This window comes from Neovison vison, chromosome 2 (assembly GCF_020171115.1).
Source record: "Neovison vison isolate M4711 chromosome 2, ASM_NN_V1, whole genome shotgun sequence".
In the NCBI taxonomy this organism is placed as follows: domain Eukaryota; kingdom Metazoa; phylum Chordata; class Mammalia; order Carnivora; family Mustelidae; genus Neogale; species Neogale vison.
In genome coordinates this window covers 25,126,363-25,147,721 of record NC_058092.1, presented here as the reverse complement: position 1 = coordinate 25,147,721, position 21,359 = coordinate 25,126,363, and the positions used below count along the sequence as shown (strand labels likewise).

The following is a 21,359-nucleotide window of genomic DNA, read 5'->3' as shown; positions in this document are numbered from 1 at the left end:
AACCAGCGCTGGCCTTACTCAGATCCACCTTCTTCCAGGTGATTGGCGCCAGAGGGGCTCTAGCCCCCCCCCCCCCGCCCCCATCCTGGGGCCAGCTTCCTCCAGCAGGCACCGCCCCCCCCCAGGGAGTCCCTCTCCAGGCAGTTCTCTCTGCCCACTCCTGTGGGTGTGGTTTCTGACAGCTGGCTTGGAGCTGCTTTGTCCCAGTCACCAGGAACTGGTCATTTCTACCCTGACTCCGAGCTCGAGGGTTCTTCTTGGCCAGCTGTCTTCCCAGCTTCTCGAACATGGCTCTCAGGGAGAGACTCAGGTGAGTTGGAGACATTGCCCGTGTGGGGGGGGAAGATGGGGCAGGACAGCAGACCTGAGAGGAGCCCAGCCTGGTGGCCAGAACAGTGAAGGACGAGGCACAAAGGCCGGCCTGCTGAGTACCAGCTGAGCCATGGTGCTCCTGGGAGAAGAGGACTCTGAAAGAGGACCTTGCTCAAGGGGTCGAGACAGTCAACGAGGCAGGGTGCGGTGGGGGGTGGGGGAGGACACTGCATCATGAGAGATCTTGTGGATCTTGTCAGGAGAGCTGGGTAGCTCCTCTTGCTTTCCTTAACTCCGAGCCCCCTTGGTGAGCGAAAGGAGGAAGACCTAGGGCTGTGTCCCTCACCGTAGCCAAGAGCTCTCTCTGGTCCTATTGGGACTGACCGTCCACGATTGAAACTTGTTCCCACTTAAGAACTAATGGTTGATCTTCAGCCCCTTCTTGAAAGCCAGGAGGCTGTAGGGGACAGAGCACGGGGCAGGCTTGAGGGACCACCTTGTGCAGGTAGGAAAGGTGGGGTGAAGGGGGTGCCTCTGAAAACAGCTGAGCAAGGTGTGTGGGAGTATGGGCCAGGCAGAGGCCCCTATGGACTAAGGGCTGCTGAGCTGGGGCCTGGGAGGGGGTAGTGGGAGCTGGCAGGTGCCACAGGCCTAGATCCGGGCACCCTCTGAGCCCTCACCCGGGCCAGTTGGGGCCCGCTCCACCTGGCTGCCCTGGCCGAGGCCCAGCACCCAAGATAAGCATCAGCTTTCCCCACCCAGGTTGGGAAGGGGCTGGCTAAAAGTTCAAGACACCTGGGGGCCGAGAGAGGTTGATTCCAGTCTTTTCCTGTCCCAGTAGCCGACTTTGCCCTCTGGGGGTCTGTTCTGGGGGTAGTACTGCAGCCCGCCCTCCAGCAGCCCAGTGAGGTGCGAGCACGGGAGGGGAGAGAAAGTTTTCTGCTGGGGACACCAGCGGGAACGTGAGGTGCCTTGGGAGAATAACAACACAGCCAGAGACCCCTGGGAGATAAGCCTCAGGACTGAGCGGGGCCTGGTCTTAAGGAACCCCAGATGCTGTGTTCTGGCTTTGGAATCAGACCTCGTTTCAAACCTCAGCTCCGCAGCTTAACCAGTTGGGTGAGCCTGAGCAAGTGCTTGAACGCTTCTGAGCCTCAGTTTCCTCATAAGATGGAGACAGTCAACGGCATCTCCTTCAAGGGCCTGGGGGAAGACCCCCATGAGATAGGGACAGAAAACACTCAGCAGGCAGAGGGTCTGCCTCCTAAACAACGTCTGGGATTATTTGTAAAGAGTGTAGACTTAACACAGAAGCACACAGTCTTAAGAAAGACTGGGAGTCTTAAGAAGGCTGGGAAAGAGAATGAGAAAACCATTCGTTGCTTTATTCCTTTGCTAAACAGTCATCACTACCACCAGCCACCAGGCAGGCTCTTAGGTTTGGCACCGAGAATATGAAGTCCAAGAAAACAGGCGTGCACAGGCTGGTGGGGCAGAGGTACAGAGTCTGGCTGGGCATGTGCTGGAGGAGAGGTATGCCCAGGTCCGAGAGGCACCTGGTGGCAGGTGTTGGTGGGGGCATCGAGGAAGGCATCACAAGGAGGGTGGGTGTTGGAAGTTTCCTCTGGAACTTCGTGGTGGTTGGTAGGAAAATAAGAGCAAACACCACAGAGGTGGGGAAGACACAGAGGCAAGTCAGACACAGGAATCCAAATGAGAAGCAGTGAGGCGGGAATGGCTCTGTGGGGTGGGGACAAGGGAGCTTGTGGCTCTGGCAAGGAGGCAGAAGCCGGAGGACTTGGTAACTGACAGCTGTGAGGGGAGGGGAAGGGGCCCCACTCAGGTAACTGGGACCAGTCACAGAGAACACAGGACGTCATGATGTCATTTACCAAGATGGAGGAGACGTGAATGGAGAGCAGGGTTCTGAGGAAAATCGAGACTTCCCTTTTGGCCATTAAATCTGAGGCGCCCTGGGAGACACCCAGGTGGAAAGAGCATGTGGTACGAGTCCCCCCAGGCGTCCTCTGTCACTGGACCCATGATGCCCAGAACAGTCCCACCAGAGGCCCCAACAGTGATTCGGCCCTTCGCCAGGTCCGGAAGGGAACTCTGATCGAGGGTGTGGTTTAAGACGACTTTCGGTCTTTTCCTCGTGCTCCCAGCCCAGAAGGGAGTCCTTCAACCCTGGCATTTCCTCAGTGACTGGAACGTGTTTTGCTCTTCCTAATAAGCCATGTCACCACGTCACAGCTGAGTTTATGCTAATAAGGTGACTCAAGGTAGGCCCCTCCATAGCCTCAGGATGGGCCCAGTCGCCAGAGAGATCCAGGCATTAGAGGCTTGGAACTTTCAGCCTCACCCTCACCTTGAAGGGAGGGAAGGTGGGGCTGAACACTGGGTCATAAAAAGCCCTGAACAGCAGTGTTTAGAAAGTTTCCGGGTTCATGAAGGGGTCCAAATGCTCCGAGGGTGGTTGTCTTCCAGCTGCGAGGCGACAGACACTCCCAAGCTCTAGACCATTCTGGACGTCCGAGGGTGGTTGTCTTCCAGCTGCGAGGGGACAGACGCTCCCAAGCTCTAGACCATTCTGGACGTCCGAGGGTGGTTGTCTTCCAGCTGCGAGGGGACAGACGCTCCCAAGCTCTAGACCATTCTGGACGTCCTTCTATGTAGCCCTTCATCGGGTTGTTCAAAAATAAACCAGGAAATGCGACTGAAGTGCCCCCCTGAGACATATGACCTGTTCTTTGAGCAAATTATGGAACATGAGGAGGGGGTTGTAGGAACGCCAGAGGTGAAGTGAGCCAGAGAAGGAGAGGCAGCCCTCAGGGTGACTAGAACACGGGGTGGTGAAGCTGGACAAGAGATGAGTGTGAAGAAACAGACATTCATTTCTTCCGTTAGACAACATTAAAAAAAAAATTCCACTGAGGAAATTTGAAGATCCAATTGGCTTTCTTTAATGATTCATGAACCGGGCAGCATCTCATCTCAGCAGACAGAAAGGAGCTCTGAGGAGCCTTACAAAATGGAAGGCTTTTATAGGCAGGAGGGGATGGGGTGGGGGGAGGAAGCTTCTAGCAAAGAATGGACTATTTCCAGCAGGGTCACTTTCCTCTGGGGGAAGGCTCGGGGTCTGTCAGGCAGATGGCCTCGCTAGGGCTGACCAGGTAATTCCAGACTGACTGGTTAAAAGATAGATTCCTGTGAGAAATTGGAACTGAAGTTACGTTAGATCCTGAATGTTGGTTGGCTGACAGGGTCTGAGTGTCTGTGGCTCCATTTGGGGCCCGCTGTTTCTTTTGTAACAGTTCCCTCCTTTTGATCGGATTCTCGGTTTAAATGGAGATGAAACCGTAAGGCGTGGGTGCCCTTCCCAACCGTCCCTACGAAGCTCTCCCGCCGCTTGCTGCTGCTCGCTGTGAACTCGCAGGTCATGACGTCAGGCTCACACTGTTTAAGTTAGACGTTCATCCATTCCCTTCTTAATGCCCCAGTCTCAGGGAGATCATTTGCTTGGGGGTCAGGCCTTCGAACATGCCTGTACAGCTTCTGAGAGAGGACGGTACCCCAGGATTAGTACTGTGATTATCATCAGCGGGACACTTGTCTCTGTCTAGAGAGCACGCAGGAGCCATGGGCCCCAAGACCCAAATCCATCAAAATCAAGTAAGGCAAAGAAAGACCCCAAGGAAGGGGTTACCTTTTTTTTTTTTTAAGATTTTATTAATTTGACAGAGAGACACCACTGTTCTCTTTGACAGACAGAGACCACGAGTAGGCAGAGAAGCAGGCTGAGAGGGGGGTGGGAAGCAGGCTCCCGCTGAGCAGAGAGCCCGATGTGGGGCTCGATCCCAGGACCCTGTGATCATGACCCGAGCAAAGGCAGAGGCTTAACCATCTGAGCCACAAGGGGTTACCTTTTTAAGCCAAATGGCTCGCTTGGCGCCCTTCCAGAAGTGAGTTTTGTCTTCCCCAGAAGTGTTCATCCCAGGGCAGCGGGAGGTGCTGGGCACAGCCCTGACTCTGTGTTCAGCTCAAAGTTCATCAAAGGCTGCCCTGTTATCAGAAACAGCTCCCAAGGGGCGCCTGGGTGGCTCAGTTGATAGAGCGTCTCTGCCTTGGGCTCAGGTCATGATCCCAGGATCCTGGGGTGGAGCCCCACATCGGGTTCTTTGCTCAGCGGAGAATCTGCTTCTGCCTCTGTCTCTGCCCCCGCCACCCCCCATGCTTCCTCTCTTGCTCTATTCTTTCTCACTGTCTGGCAAATAAATGAATAAAAACTTAGAAACGAAAACAACTCTGGCCAGAGAGTCTAAGGATTTTCACTGTGCAGCTAGTGCTCCAGCCCTGGACTTTTGCCACACTTTCAAGAGTTAAGGAGAATGACCTGATCACAGCCTCATTTGTATTCACTCCTAACCAGGGAGTTAGGGACCTGCCAAAGGAAGGAAATCCTGAATCACAAAAGCCGCCCGGCAGGTCCTTTCTAACTTAATGATGTAAATGTAGGGGAGCTGACCAATGGGGTGTCTGGGTTTGCTTGTGACAGTTAGGGGCACAGTTAGCTAACTGTGAAGGGCCTTAGAGAGGGTGCATTGCCCCTGTAGGCATTCAAAGGCCCAAAGGGGATGAAAGCTGCCACAAAGACAGACCCTGTGGGAGCACAGTCCACTTCCACGAAGGTGGCATTGTGAATGGATTCTGCCTTCATGGCCAGACCGGGGTTTTTAAAGACAAATGGAGAAGTCTGAAAGGTTACCTCCCTTTAGCAATGGCCCAGGAGATACAGGTGAAGGTGTTATCTTTCCAGACCAATGCTAGAATAAAGGAAGGCAAGAAAAGAAGTAAAGGTTTTGTCCTGAAAGTAGGGGGTCTTGATCTGGTGCCTCGGGTGGGAGCAGTCTGCCTGGATGTCGGCTGCTTTTCCTTGTCCATGTGATTTGGAGGGTCCCCAGCATCTGTGCAGACCCAGCGGCCAGGTGGAGCCTTCTTTAGCTGTGAGCTGTGTACCCAAGGTTCAAGTCCCTGAAGTTTGGCTGCCATCGGGGTAGTGAGGAGGACCTGGTATAATCCCTTCCAAGGAGATTCAGGGCCCTCTGGGCGCGGTAACTCCCAAGTCAGAAGGGCAGGAGAAACTTGGAAACATTCATTTGGAAAGTCATAGTCATATATTTGAAGAAAGTAGAAGAACTGAGGACCTAATTCTGTTTACAGGCATTTAACAAGATGTCAAAGACAATAAACAGGATCAGAATCCAAGATCTACAAAGAGCAAACACAATTTTTCCCTTTACAATTACCCCTATTTGCCAAATATAATCACAGTTAAACTAATCTGTTTGCATTAAGTTGACCTGATTATTTATGTAGGTGCAGTAAGAATAGTGGTTGACCATTCAAGCCCGTCTTAAGACTGCTTTGCCGAAATTTTTCTTTTTTTTTTTTTAAAAAAGATTTTACTTATTTATTTGACAGAGAGACAGACACTGAGAGAGGGAACTCAAGCAAGGGGGAGTGGGAGAGGGAGAAGCAGGCTTCCTGCTGAGCAGGGAGCCCCACGGGGGGGCTCGATCCCAGGACCCTGCGATCATGACTTGAGCTGAAGGCAGACGCCCAACAACCGCTGAAATTTTTCATAAGGGATCTCAGATTGAACTTTTTAAAGTCTCTCAGGCAGGAAGCCAAGCCAAAGACTCACCATTAAATTTTACCTGATATACCTATAGTTCAGGTGAATTCCTATCAGTCAAAACCTTGGTAATATAACCAATGCTTCCAATTGTGTCTTATTACGAGAACAGATTCTCATAGAACTTAGGCAAATAACTAACTATAGAGCCAGGAAAAGAACACTCAGAGTTTCTGAATTCGGGAGGGGATCAGATAGGAGAAAAAAATACATGTTTCATCTTTGTCTACAAAAGTATACTTTACTGAATTGTTGCAAATCATACAGTTGAAGAGAAAAGGTTTCCTTAAATATGGAAAAACAAAATATTAAGGAACCAGCAATGTTTCAGATAAAAAGTCATAAAAAAATAATCATACTCCTTGGTTATTCTGTCCCATGTCATTAATACATATTCTGTTTGAATCCAGTTTCCCTATTAGTTCTGAAATTTTTTTACCCATTTCAGTTTTATGGTCTTAAAGTTATTAGAAATCTATACTGAATCTCCTCAAAGCTGAAACATGTTTACAAAAGCATCACAGTAAAACTGAACCATCTGTAAATGACAAAAGACAAAAATGGCTGTGGACAGGGGCGCCAGGGTGGCTCAGTGGGTTAAGCCTCTGCCTTCGGCTCAGGATGATCCCAAGGTCCTGGGATTAAGCCCCACATGGGGCTCTCTGCTCAACTGGAAGCCTGCTTCCCTTTCTCTCTCTCTCCCTGCCTCTCTGCCTACTTGTGATCTCTGTATGTCAAATAAATAAATAAAATCTTAAAAAAAAAAAAGACTTCTTTTAGAATTATATTAAGGGGGAAGGAGGACCCAGAATTTGTAAAAGATATCAAAGGGTTTGGGGGGCTTTTTGGTGGGTTTTTTTTTAGAGGGGGAGGGGCAGAGGGAGAGAGGTTCGTAAGCAGACTCCACGCTGAGCGCAGAGCCTGATGTGGGGCTCGGTCTCGGGACCCTGAGGTCATGACCTGAGCCGAAACAATCAGACATTTAACCAACCGAGCCACCCAGGCACCCCGAAGATATAAAGAGGTTTTTAAAAACTTGATCAAATAAGACATAGGTCGTTGTGAAGCATAACTTGGTTATCTGCTTAACCATAATGACGATTACAGGGTCTGCAGAGATTTACTGAGAGTTAAGGAGTCCTAAAACAAAAACAAGCCCCAAGCTTTCCTAATAGAGAAGTCTGGGTTTTCTTAAGTAACCAGAGATCTGATATGAGACACGGGAAATTATTTTGAGAGGACAAAATCTTTCATTTCCAGGCAGATCACTTGAAGGTAAAGGAAAACCTGTACAGTCTCTTATCAGCGGCAGACTATAGGCTTAGAAAACTCCATCCTTTTAACAGAGAGGAAACCAATTTTCATTTTGTACCTGTGCACTTTGGGGATTAACATTCATTAATTCATTTTTTTAAATGCATATCCATTCCAATCTTAGCTATCTTGACCACACATAAAATCCTTTTCCCAAGATTCCTTTTGTACACACCATCTGCCACCTTGTTTTTTATAGTCAGATCTCGTCCTGTTTTTCCCATTCCAAATAACCAGTCTTACTTGTAGGACAAAATTACTTTCTTTTCCCTCAACAAAAATGCATTTCCACTCCTCATACCTTCTCTTCCCGAAAATGCTCATGCTGCTTTCATTTCTTACAGAGAACTGTATTATTTCTTGTAGCTTTAAACAATTGTGAATGGGCTGTTACTGGCAATCTTATGAATATGTTTCATATTCCTAAAAGTATTATGTTCTTCATAGTAAATTTTCCAATGTGGCACACATTATTTTGTTTTGAGATGATCTAGATATTCAGTGAGTTTGATTTAACTCATCACTTACCTTAGCAAAACTTTAAAATGTTGGGGGGTCAAAAGATTGTGGAAATTGGGAAGCCTGGGTGACTCAGTCAGTTAAGTATCTACCTTTGGCTCAGGTCATGATCCCAGAGACCTGGGATCAAGCCCTGTATCAGGGTCCTTGCTCTGCAGGGAGCCCGCTTCTTCCTCTGCTGTTCCCCCTGCTTGTGCACGCTCTCTCTCTCTGACAAATAAATAATAAAATCTAAAAAAAAAAATTGGGGGGGAAACTATTTGCTGAAAAGTTCACCTAGAAATTCTTATCCCATTTATATCTGTTTAAATGATTTAGTCTAACAGTTAGATTACCCACAAAAACATCATTACAGACATCAAAGTTGGTTATCATCCTAAGTTTTTTTTCAGGCTGACAAATTTTTGTAACCGAGATATAAGCTTATTAGTGAAACCCAAGTAGAATAAAAGTTGTATGTCTGTTTGGTATTTAATGCTGATAACTCTAAAGACATACTTAATTAAACCAAGCTTAAACTAGCTTTAATACTGAATATGTTCCCAGATCACATGAAGCTGAAAAGTATTTGGGTTATTTTCTATTATATTTCTGAGAATTTCAGGAATACTTACTTCATGTAAGTGCTTACTTTTTTTTAAAAAGCCAGTTAAGTCGAGCACTTGTACAAATCAATGTGGTCGGTATGGTTTGTAATAGAAAATACATCTATCTAAACACTTTGATCATATAGACGGATGCAGAGACCTTATAGCTTTTTCTTTCTTTCTTTCTTTTTTTTTTTTTTTTAATTTTAGCCACAAGGGGTACCGGGGTGACTCAGTTGGCTAGGTGCCCAACCCTTGATTTCAGCTCAGGTCACAATCTCAGGGTCCTGACATAGAGCCCTGGGTTGGGCTCCGTGCTGGGCGTGGAGTGGCTCAAGATTCTCTTTCCCTCACTCAAAAAAATAAAAAATTTTAAAAAAATAAAATTTTAGCCAAGAAACCAGTATGGTAATGTAAAACTCACTAGGTTATAAGGGAAGAATTGGAACAAGTTAAGCTTACCTGCTCAGATGGCTGCAGCTTTTTATTCGTCTTCATGGAGAAGACACTTAAGATTAGGATTTGTCCTTGACAAGTAATCTAATAGAAGCTGTGGACTAGATTTGGGGCAAGGGATTGTCCATAGCAGTTTCTATGTTTTACAGATCTCTTTCCTCCTTTTCTCCCCACTTCTGTTAAGAATTACAGTTGGGGGCGCCTGGATGGCTCAGTGGGTTAAAGCCTCTGCCTTCAGCTCAGGTCATGATCCCAGGGTCCTGGGATGAAGCCCCTCATCAGGCTCTCTGCTCAGCAGGGAGCCTGCTTCCTCCTCTCTCTCTGCCTGCCTCTCTGCCTACTTGTGATCTCTGTCTGTCTGTCAAATAAATAAATAAAATCTTAAAAAAAAAAAAAAGAATTACAGTTGATCCTTGAACAACATGGCTTTGAACCACAAGGGTCCACTTACAATGGATGGATTTTTTTTTCAGTAAGCACGGTACAATACTGTAAATATATCCTCTTACGATTTTTTAAATAACATTTTCTTTTCTCTAACACTTACTTTATTGTAAGAATACAATATATAATACATACAACATATAAAATATGTGTTAACTGTTTATATTATCTATTAGTAAGGCTTCTGGTCACTAGTAGGCTATTAGTAGTTAAGTTTGGGGAGAGTCAAAAATTATATGTAGATTTTTACAGCCAGGCCGGGAATCAGGGCCCCTATCGCCCTGTTCAGGTTCAAGGAGATGGCCTAAACCGGAAGACAGTCCCCCGTGAGGATCAGGTAGAGCATTTACATCTCAAAGGCACAGGGAGAGAAAACAAACTCCTCCAGGAAGGACACGAGTTCCCTAAAGCCAGAATTTTTACAGTACTCACAGGCCTTCTGAGACAAATAGGAGCGAGGTTAATTGTTAAAGGGTGCGTTTTGATTTGATTTGATTTTTTTAAATAATCGCTGCACCCAATGTGGGGCTCACTACCCAGAGATCAAGAGTCACGTGCTCTCCCAACTGAGCCAGCCAGGTTCCCGTTTTATTTTATTTTTCAGTAAATGCTATACCCAGTGTGGGGCTTGAACTTGGGACCTGGAGATCAAGTCCCATGCTCTACCAACTAAGCAAGTCAGGCCCCCCCTAGAATGGGTAGACTTTGACTTGTTTCTGGAGCTGCAATTTCTGGTCTTCGAAAGATTTGTGGGCTAAGGATAACTACTTGGTTTTTGTTTTTTGTTTTTAAGATTTTATTTATTTATTTGACAGACAGAGATCACAAGTAGGAAGAGGGACAGGCAGAGAGAGAGAGGAGGAAGCAGGCTCCCTGCTGAGCAGAGAGCCCGCGGGGCTTCATCCCAGGACCCTGGGATCATGACCTGAGCCGAAGGCAGCAGCTTTAACCTACTGAGCCACCCAGGCGCCCCAGGACAGCTACTTCTAACTCCTCAGAGAATTGAGTTGTAGCCTGGAAGACATCCAAGGACTGACGTGACCATCCACCTATGCTGGAAAGATTTTCTTTAGCTTAAGGAAGTACATTAGCTTAAGGAAGGAGATCTTTTTAAAAAAAAAAGTCATCTGGCTCTGAATATCAGCTTCCAATTTGGCCAAATTTATGACCACAGACTTAAATCTTTTCAAATATTGGGGCACCTGGGTGGCTCAGTCAGTTAAGCATTTGCCAGTGTCTCAGGTCATGATCCCAGGGTCCTGGGATCAAGCCCCACACACAACAACCGCATGAACCCAAGAAGTAGCCTCAACAAGGGTACAAAAGTTATTATCTTCACAAGATATAGAGCCATTCCCAGAGATAACCAGTGGCCTGGATTTAGAAAGGAAGGGACAATGTGAAAACTTACTTTTCTCTTTCTACCAGGTACTAAGAGATCCAGGAGAGCTGGCTCTAGTAAGAATATTCTCATCTTGGTGGCGCCTGGATGGCTCAGTGGGTTAAGCCGCTGCCTTCGGCTCAGGTCATGATCTCAGAGTCCTGGGATTGAGTCCCACATCGGGCTCTCTGCTCAGCAGGGAGCCTGCTTCCTCCTCTCTCTCTGCCTGCTTGTGATCTCTCTCTATCAAATAAATAAATAAAATCTTTAAAAGAAAAAAAAAAAAGAATATTCTCATCTTTAGCTGCCTTCTTCCAGTCTTTCCCAGGATTCCACTTGCAGGCCCCTGGAGTGAGGTTTGTTTTTTGAAGTAGGCTCCATGCTCAGGATGGAGCCCAACACGGGGCTTGACCTCAACAACCCTGAGGTCAAGACCTGAGCTGAGATCAAGAGTTGGATGCTTAACCAACTGAGCCACCCCATGTACCCCGCAGTAAAGTAGAGGGTGTCGTTCCAGCATCGACCAGAATTTGGCCAGTTGTTAAAATTAGTTTTAACTTTAGTTGCCCCTTTCCTGTTTAAAGGAATTGCTGGTAGAAGTATGGGAGAATCCCTTGGAGACCTGTGAACTCTGGGAGGGGCCAGTAAGGGGGCCCACCTTTGGGGGTAGATAAAGGACATTCAGGTTGATGTTGGAAATTTTGCACAGGGCCTTTGAGGACAATGTCTCTTCCAGCTCCTCCACTGATGACAATGGAGACATCAGTCCCTGGGCCAGTGTTTTAACGAAGGGCCCCTGGAAGGTGCAGTGTGGGAGACCCAGGTGCCCTTTTAAGTCTCTGGCCTTGCAGCCCTTACAGTTAGAAGACAAATGGCTTAGTAGACTTTTATGATCTTGTATCTAAATTTTCATTGGCCTTTTGCAATGAAAAAAAATTTTTTTTAATGAAGCTATTCTGGAATCTTGAAGCCTTCGAGAAGCTTCTGTATACCAGTTAAAATATGTATCCCAGTCATCCCTGGATGACTCAGTGGGTTAAAGCCTCTGCCTTTGGCTCAGGTCATGATCTCAGGGTCCTGGGATGAAGCCCCACATCGGGCTCTCTGCTCAGCGGGGAGCCTGCTTCCCTCTCTCTCTCTGCCTGCCTCACTGCCTACTTGTGATCTCTGTCAAATAAATAAAATCTTTAAAAAAAAATAAAATACGTATCTATCCCATTCAGTTGGTTTGATTTGGGAAACCTCCCCCCACCCACTTTTTTTTCAGATTTATTTGAGAAAGAGCGAGAGTGGGTAGTGGGGAGGGGGGAGAGAGAGAATGAACCTTAAGCAAACAAGCTGAGCATGTTGCCCAACACAGGCCTTAATCCCACAACCCCGAGATCATGAACTGAGTAGCAATCAAGAGTTGGCCGCTTAACCAACTGAGCTTCACAGGTGCCCTTGGGAACCATGGGAACCCTTGCCTTTAAGTGCACTTCTTACATGAGTGATCTTGTCTAAATGGAATGTTCTCCATAATGGCAACTGTAGTTCTAGGCTGCTTTAGTAAAATTGTGCCACTTCATAGATATCAATCTTTTAGTACTGTAGTTCTTAGACATAAAATGAGTCCGTGTGCTGGAAGATGGCACGCTTGACTCTAGAATTTAAGGATCCCATTATCGTTATTCTTGTCTCATAATAATAAAGCCTTGGAGTCTCTCAGAACCAAACTAATACTTGAAAGGGACGTGCTGCTGGACTGGGTATTTCGAGATGTTTTACACTGCTCTCATTGCACAGAAATTTTCTTAAGGCTGGCAGGAGACCTAGTAACTCAGCCTAACCTAACACATGAGTTTTGAGGTTAGGTGGCAAGTGCTATAACAGTTTTTAAATGCTCGACCCATGCCCACCAATTTTTGGAGCTTTCTGGCTTCTGTGACTCCCACTAGTGATAGCCTCTATCTTACATATGTGTTAACAGAAACCAAGTGACCACAGAAGTGGGCCTGTGGACGCCAGCAGTCATCTGCAGTGGTGGACAGAAGGCCATGTGTGCGCCACCAGTGATTCCCAGCATGAAAGTGGGCACTGGGGGAAGGCCTGAATCAAGCCCAAAAGATGGGGGACCAGCAGCTACCACCAGCGGGCCCCAGTGCGGAATCTGGGGACAGAACCAAAGTGCTGGGAGTTCCAATCAAGTTGGGGGGGGGGGACTGCAGACTAAACCGAGGGCGTGGGGCTTGGGTTCTGGGTAGAACCCTGAACTCGCTCAAAGCTGACCAGCCCCAGACCAGAAAGCCAATGAGATCAGGAGTTTGATGTTAGGAAAGACGGTGGAGCTCAGAACCAAGGGGAACTTACCTGAGGCCCTCCCTCAGAAACACGGAGAAAGAGAATTCAAAAGGATCACGGGTACCATGTCTGTGTTTCTCATTGTCCCCAAAGCCACCAGAAGTCTCCTTTGATCCTGTCGGTGCCACCCAATCTGTTAAAAAAAAAAAAAAAAGATTCAGCTAAGTACATCTGAAGATCAAATTGGCTTTCTTTAATGATTCATAAATCAGGCAACATCTCATCTGAACAGACAGAACAGAACTCTGAGGAGCTATACAAAATGGAAATCTTTTATAGCAGGAGGGGATGGGGGAAAGGAAGCTTCTAGCCAAGAGTGGACTGTCCGAGCAGGGTCACTTTTCTCTGGGGGAAGGTGGAGAATCTCACTAGGGCTGACCAGGGAATTCCAGATGACTGGTTAAAGGTATATTTCTGGGACAAGTTGAAACTGCAGTTAGGTGCTAATTGGTTTGTTTTGCTGGTGGGGGGCTCAGCAGGAGTGACTCCATTTGGGCCCCATTGCTCCTTTAGCAACAACAAAAGGAACACCTGCTCATTGTAGGGTAGAACGTGGTAGACGTTCTACGTGGTAGACGTCTATTAAGTAGAAATTCCCTCCTCCCTCCACTCTCAGCCCCCCACTAACTGGTCCGCCTTCTGGAATCATGCCATCGGGCACGGCAGCCACCAGCGCTGTGTGGCTCCCAAGCACCGGAAATGTGGCTGATTCCAACGCAAATGTGCTACAAATCTAAAAAACACACTGAATTTGGTATTTAAACTTAGAGCAACACAAGAATATAAAACATCTTCACAATTTTGTATCGATCATACATTCAAATGATATTTTGGATATACTGGGTTAAATTAAAATGTTATTAAAATTCATGTCAGCTGTTTCACATTTTTTATGTGACTACTAGAAAATTTCAATTCATACATGTGGCTCACATTCTCCTTTTTTTCTTTTAAGATTTTATTTATTCATTTGAGAGAAAGAGAGCACACCGAGGGGGAGAGGGAGAAGCAGACTCCCTGCCGAGCAGAGAGCCCAATGTAGGGCTTGATCCTAGGACCTGGGATCAGATCATGACCTGAGCCAAAGGCAGATGCCCAACTGACTGAGCCACCCAGGCACCCTGATATTGTTCTTCTACTGGACAGTGCTGATCTAGATCTTTCCCTACATGTTTATAAAAGACTACAGATCTGCACGTCTATAAGTGCCTGGGTCCTCAGGTGTGGAACTTTCCCCTCGCAGAAGTGGGATCAGCCTCTGTATATACTGTTGTTCCCTTTTCCATTTACTACATCAGGACCTCTTTTCCAAGGAGTACACATACCTCCACCTCATCCTTTTAGGGGTTGCGTGTCTTTCCGTGGTATAGATGTGCCTAACTCAACATTCAGTTCCCTGCTGATCAGCACTGGGGTTGCCGACATCCCTTTGCTTTGAGCTCCAAGACTGTCCTTGGTCTGCCATCTGTGAGTCTCCATTTCTAGAGGTGGGAAAGTCAAGTCAGGTGAGAGCACTTCACGTGGGGTAGCGAGGGAGCTGGGCTCTGAAGGCTTCCCTGGACAGGGCTAAGAGGGCAGACTCGGTCTTGCACACAGCAGGAAGCTTTAACACGGCTTTGTTGTGGTGGTTGTTTTTCTAAATTGCTAACTCTGTATTTTTCCTTCATTAAAAAAGCAATATAAGCACATTACAAACAACTGGAAGGGAAAAATAAAAGAAAACAAAACCCTACTGTAACTTACTGCCTAGACACTTTTAAGTTTTCCTTTTTTTAGTCTTATTTTCTGGTGCATATTTTAATTCCTGCTAAATTATAATCATACTTCCCATTAATTTTAGAACCTGCTTCCTCCCTCCCCCCCGGCCTCGAAGCTTCCTGGGTAAGCATTTTTCCATGTGACCACAGAGTTGCCAGTAAAGGGTGATTTAGTCAGTCTGTGGGCTGACTGCTGGGGCCTGTGCAGCAGCCCATGCAAGGCCTTCTCCGTGGGGCCTCCGTGGGGATCCAGCCAAGTCCAAGTGCCTCTCCTAAAAGAAACACACAGTCCTCCATGGATCCCTGCCCCTCAGCCTCTTTGGTTCCTGTCCTCCTCCCTCTTTCCAGTTGCATTTCTGGGAGCTGCCCAGGCCCCCTGCCTCCACCCTACACCTCGGCTCACTCCTCTCCCCACCCCCACGGGACACTCAGGCCCCTGGCCCTGGAACCATGACCAAGTCCTGCCCAGGCCACTGCTTTGACAGCCCTTCATCACTGACTCCTCCACCCACCCCCACAACCAACACCCTGGCTCACATCGCCATTAGCCCCGAGGGCTGACAATGGCTTGGAGCGACCCTCCGGCCTCCAGCCCTGCTCCCGCATCCCCAGCGTCCAGGCTCAACAGCTCAGCTACGAATAAAAATCTGACTGCACCACTCCCTGGGGAAAGTATCTTTCAGGGCTCCCAGTGGTTCTCAAGATGATACCCCTTTGCATGGAATGCAAGTTGGGGTGTGATCTGGCCTTGGCTTACCTCCCGCCTCACCTCTCCCCACTCCCCCCCCTCACTGCACCCTGCAGAATGGCCCGCAGCGTGGTGCATACCCCAAGCTTCCTCTCATCTCTCACTTTTGTACATTGCTCATTTTCTTCTCATAGGCCTCCCTCCCCGCTCTGCAGCCTTCTTGAGAGAGGCCACCTCTTCCAGGAAGCCTCCCTGATTTCCTCCCCATTTTTCAAGGCTCAGTTGCCACCCTCCAATTTGCCCTCAGAGCATCTTGTATTTATACTAATTGCAGCCTTTACTGTGCTGTGTTCATCTCTTTGCCATCTGTCATCTGACCCCTTCCCTCTCTTCCTGACCACCCACATCCTCCTGACTCCATTCCCTGAAGACGAGATCTGTGCCTCGCTCACCTCAGAAGCTTTGACCTAGCAAGTGCTTGATTCTGAGCTTGTGCCTAGTAAATATAGAGTGAATGCCGGAATAAGCAGAAACTCATGAACATCTTCATGCACCAACTTTTTCCATACTGAACAGGTTCCCAGAAGTTGGGGAGACTGGATAAAAGGGGATTCAATTCCCAGAGCTAAGGAGCTCCCCACAAAAGACCTAGCAGCCTTCACCCCCGCTGGCAGTGTGAAAGTGTCTACCTCACTGTATCCCTGCAGCGCTGCTCTTTTTCTTTCTTTCTAAAAAGCTCTTTTTAGGGATGCCTGGGTGGCTCAGTTGGTTAAGCGACTGCCTTCGGCTCGGGTCATGATCCTGGAGTCTTGGGATCGAGTCCCCTTTCGGGCTCCCCACTTGGCAGGGAGTCTGCTTCTCTCTCTGACCCTCCCACTTCTTTTTTTTTTTTTTTAATTTTTTTTTTTAGATTTTTTTTATTTATTTGACGGAGAGCGATCACAAGCAGGCAGAGAGAGAGAGAGAAGGAAGCAGGCTCCCGGGTGAGCAGAGAGCCCGATGCGCGGCTCGATCCCAGGACCCTGGGATCATGACCTGAGCCGAAGGCAGTGGCTTAACCCACTGAGCCACCCAGGCGCCCCTGACCCTCCCACTTCTTATGCTTATTCTCTCTCACACATACTCTCTCTCAAATAAATAAATAAAATCTTAAAAAAAAAAAAAGCTCATTTTACAGGTAAAACATGCCAGCCTGTTCTAATTTGTATGTCTTTGGTTACTGGTGAGGGTGAACATTTCCGCACTTATTTGCCTCCTGGATGCATTTCTTCTTGGAGGATTGGTCGTGTGATAGGGACACTGTTAAGGCAGGCGGGCATTTTCCAGAATGGCTTTGGGGGCCGTGTGGGGAGCTGCTGGGAGCAGAGAAACTGGTGTCCCAATGATCCTGGGGACAGGCATGCAGGCAGAGTCGCTGGAGGGCCTGGGGGCACAGCAGGAGCTGAGCGCAGGTTTGGGGAGGGCATCAAGGAGGCCAAGTCAACCCAAGCTGGGGACTGACAGCAGACGAGGGTGAGGGAGAGGGAGGGGTGGGGAGCAGCCAGGTTTCTGGCTTGGCCAATCGAGCAGAAGGAGGGGCCATGTGCTGAGATGGTGGGCAGGTGGATGCAGGCACGCACACACCACCGCCACTGAGAGGTGCCTCTCCGAGCTACCTACTAGAGACACCTGCTGATGAAAAGCGAAGAGGGGTAGCAGAGGCGGCCAGGAGGCAGGAGGGTCTGACCAGGCAGGCTTCTTGAAAGAGACTGGGAGAGCCAGACTCCGGAAGGACTTGTAGGGCAGTGAGTGGAGTTGAGAGGATGTCCAGGGCATCGTGGGGGTCCACTGCGGAAGAAGAAGAGTAAGAACACAGCCAGAGTGTACCAAGCTGGCGCTATGTGAGAGGCCTTGCTCAAACTGCTTGGCTTTATGCAATCAACGGCATATCGGGAAGCTGGGGAAAAGGGTCAGGAAGCCCTTCGGATACTGAGAGGGAAAAGCCTCAAAGACAATGGTCGGTGGAGGTAGTGGAAAGTGCGAGAAGCAGAACAGCCTATCTGCTGTGCTACCACGTTTGTATTTGCCCGTACATGCACAGACCACTTCTGGAAGGAGGCCCAAGAAAAGAGTGGTACTGGCTTGCCTCCACGCAGAGCAGCTGAGAGGCTGGGACCAGGAAAGACTGCACTGTGTATACTCTTTTGTACCTCTGAATGTCTGTGCCATGCGAATAGGGTAGATCTGTATTCAGAAATAAACATGAAACATTAAAATTACATAAACAATTTCTCATGTGTATGCGTGTATATAAATGAGTTGCTAATGCCCTTCCCCACCACCCAGGACCTGGAAGAGAATCTTCTGTTGGCTGATCCTCCTTGCGCTGGGCCTCCTAGGGCTGCTCCAGTATGGGCTCCCCATAGTCAGGTACAACCCCCCTCCCCCAGTGCTCAGTGTGGGAACCTGCAGGGTCAGGGTTAAAGCGGCTCCTTCCGGGTGCGGGTGGGGGTGGTGCCTGTCTTGGCTGCACATTTGGCCTTGTGGGCTCTCCCTCCTTGCAAAGAGCAAAGTGGAGGGACCCTGAGCTGGCTGTCATGCCCCTCCCTCACTGCCGCCCCCACCCCACAGGCATCTGGAAGCCCTCATCCCCATGGGCGTCTGCCCTTCTGCCAGAATGGCCCTGCTGAGAGACAACTTCACGGGTCTCCTGAATCCCTGGTAAGGAGCCAACGCCCACACACCCTCCAGAGCTCTGGCCCAGTGGCCCTGCCCTCACATCCCTCACCCCAGCGGGACCGGGTACTCCTTCCGGTGGCCCCATCAGGTCACACATCTCCCGATCCTCCCTATGGATCTAGGCTAGGGATCTCTAGGGAGAGGGGCTGGGACACAACCATTTGTGGGTCCCCAGGGCTGGGGTCACTTGCACGCAAGTGAACGTGCACCAAATGGGTGGGCGAATGGACCTATCTCTCCATCCCTGCCCTGGCCAGGGCCCGGCCTGATGTTCTGACCTGTACCTCCTGGGGGGCCCCCATTATTTGGGATGGCACCTTCGACCCAGCTGCAGCCCAGCAAAAGGCTCTACAGCAGAACCTCACCATTGGTCTGACTGTCTTTGCTGTAGGCAGGTAAGGTCTGGGGAGGGGTGCCATGCTGTCCAGGCAGGGAGTAGAACAGGTGTGCATGTGAGGTAGGGGTGGGGAATCCCATGGGCCACAAGATCCTCAAGTGAAGGAGTCAAAGACAGCACCTCTTGTCCCAGACTCCCAGGAAGAGGGCAGGACTGTTCTTTCCCCACCCAGGGACAATCCTGGTTATCTATGTAAGGGACTGAAAACAGCTGTTATTATAGCTCCTGATTCTGTGGGCAGGAATTCCCACAGGGCTCCGTAGGAAGGGCTCTTTGCTGCTCCCCAGGGTCTGAGCCTCCCCTGGGATGGCCAACTGCGGAACACCGGTGGGGCACCTGTCTCCACGCAGGCTTCTGCACAGCTAGCTGGGCTCCCTCAGGTCCCTGCGGCATCAAGGCTCTGACTTGGTAAGCGAAGGCTCGGAGCCCTAACGAGGCAAGGGCTAACGCCCCCAGTCGACCAAAGGGCCAGCACAGCCTCTGTGCTGCGACACCCTGTTGATCCAGGCAGGTAGTGGGAGCCCACGTTCAAGGGAAGGAACCCAGGCCCTCTCTGGGCAGCAGAGGCGAGCAGTCTGCACTCATCTGTGCCCGCCGGGAAAGCTGCGGTTAGAGAACTGCGGAGTGGAGCGGGGGCCGGCGCCGGGAGCCGGATCCTGGGTGGGCGCCGCGCTCAGCCTGACCCGCCCCGCCCGTCCGGCAGGTACCTGGAGAAGTACCTGGCGCGCTTCCTGGAGACAGCTGAGCGGCACTTCATGTTGGGCCAGCCCGTGGTGTACTACGTGTTCACCGAGCGCCCGGCCGCCGTGCCCCGCGTGGCTCTGGCGCCTGGCCGCCGGCTGCGCGTGGAGCGCGTGGCCCGCGAGCGGCGCTGGCAGGACGTGTCCATGCAGCGTATGCACACGCTGCACGAAGCGCTGGGCGGGCTGCTGGGCCGCGAGGCGCACTTCGTGCTCTGCATGGACGTGGACCAGCACTTCCGCGGCGACTTCGGGCCCGAAGTGCTGGCCGAGTCGGTGGCGCAGCTGCACGCCTGGCACTACCACTGGCCGCGGCGGCTGCTGCCCTACGAACGCGACGCGCGCTCCGCCGCCGCGCTGGCTCCAGGCGACGGCGACTTCTACTACCACGCGGCGGTGTTCGGGGGCAGCGTGGCGGCGCTGCGCGGCCTGACGGCGCACTGCGCGCGGGGCCTGCAGCGGGACCGCGAGCGCGGCCTGGAGGCGCGCTGGCACGACGAGAGCCACCTCAACAAGTTCTTCTGGCTGCACAAGCCCGCCAAGGTGCTGTCGCCCGAGTTCTGCTGGAGCCCCGAGATCGGCCGCCGGGCCGAGATCCGCCAGCCGCGCCTACTCTGGGCGCCCAAGGAGTACGCCGCGCTGCGCGACTAGGCCCCGGCCCCGCCGGGCCAGGATGGGAGCCCCGAAGCCGTGCGGGCGCCCCGCAGGGCGGCGAGAGCTTGGACGCAAACAGCCCTGACCGTTTCGGCCAGGGGCCCGGCCGTGGGATCGTGGCGGTGGGAGGAGGACCGTGGCCTTTGGGTAGTTTCTCGCTGGGAGGGAAAGATCCCCTTTCCCCCACTTTCTACAGGGACCGACGACGCCAGCGGCCGCGAAGCACCACGACGGGGCAGTAGCGCGTTGGCCAGGCTGCCTCTACACCGTTCACCTCTGACCTTCCTGGATTCGACTGATGCCTCCAGGAGAGCTCTTTTAGCCCGTCACCCACCGCCATCCCCAACCCCCTTTTTGATAAGGAGACTGAGACACGAAAAGGGAACATAGCTGCCTGAGGACACAGAGAATCTGTGAGTCAGTCTGGGCAGCAGCTGCACAGCCAGCTTTGGCTCTCGCTCTGAAAAGACAATAGCTTCTGGGCCAAAAGGAGAAAGCTTCCGCTGCAGGAGAAACGTGGTGGCATCTGAGTTCTTGGCTTTGCCCTTCCACCTCCCCTGCCCTCAAACACAGTTTGTACATATTTAAGTAATATTGTAATAAAATTATTCCAAGTGTCTTTATGGCCCTCTCTCCTGGGCACTGTCCACAAAAAGGGCATTTCCTTGATGCAGGGCCAATAGGGCTGTCTGACGGGTAAGTTTCCTTACCCAGGACTGCTATCCAGAGTCTTCATCCTCAGTGGGGGAGAAACACAGGCTCTGAACAGGAGGTGAAATCATTAGGCCCTCCAGAAATGGTGGTCACAGTGCCAAGGAGACAGGGAAGGCAGCAGTTGGGAAAACTAAGGCCCTGGGAGGGTGGGATTTCACCCCAGGTCCCCTGAATCCTTTACGTAGTGTTCTCAAAGACCTTGCATTTTTAACCGCCTCCACTATTCCTCCAAAGGACTGCAGTTCCGGGATAAATCACCCCTGATGATTTTCACAATCTGATCATCCCTACAAGCAAATTCCACTTATTCATGGTATGACTTAAGAGATCTCTCCCCTCTCAAAAACAGTTTGAAGTCCCCCAGTGCCTCCCACCCCAAACTAGATTAGCAAAACCCAGAAGGCCATTTGGATTCTGGATGAGAGACAAGAACAGGCTAGGTGTGCCTAAGAACAGGTTATCGCTTGATGACTTTGAACTGGAACATCCCTTTCTCTGGTGGGCACTTGTCCGCCACCTTACCCTGTAATATTCACTGAGGGCCTTCACCACCCCTGGGCCATGAGAGACCTGAGCTAGGAAGATCTGGTTGGGCGGGGGGAGAAGGGGGTCTCTTCCTCTGCACGTGACTGTGGCCAAGTCC

At 50.2% G+C, this 21,359-nt stretch overlaps 1 protein-coding gene across 1 annotated transcript; it reads left to right on the top strand.

Annotated features, from left to right (window-relative positions):
* The first annotated feature begins 177 nt into the window (after positions 1–177).
* On the top strand, positions 178–20,621 carry A3GALT2 (alpha 1,3-galactosyltransferase 2). Its single transcript, XM_044237744.1, has 5 exons — positions 178–310; positions 17,819–17,902; positions 18,104–18,193; positions 18,469–18,606; positions 19,312–20,621. The coding sequence occupies exons 1-5, from the start codon at positions 288–290 to the stop codon at positions 19,997–19,999; spliced, it is 1,023 nt and encodes a 340-aa protein (XP_044093679.1). The 5' UTR covers positions 178–287; the 3' UTR covers positions 20,000–20,621.
* The last annotated feature ends 738 nt before the right edge of the window (positions 20,622–21,359 follow it).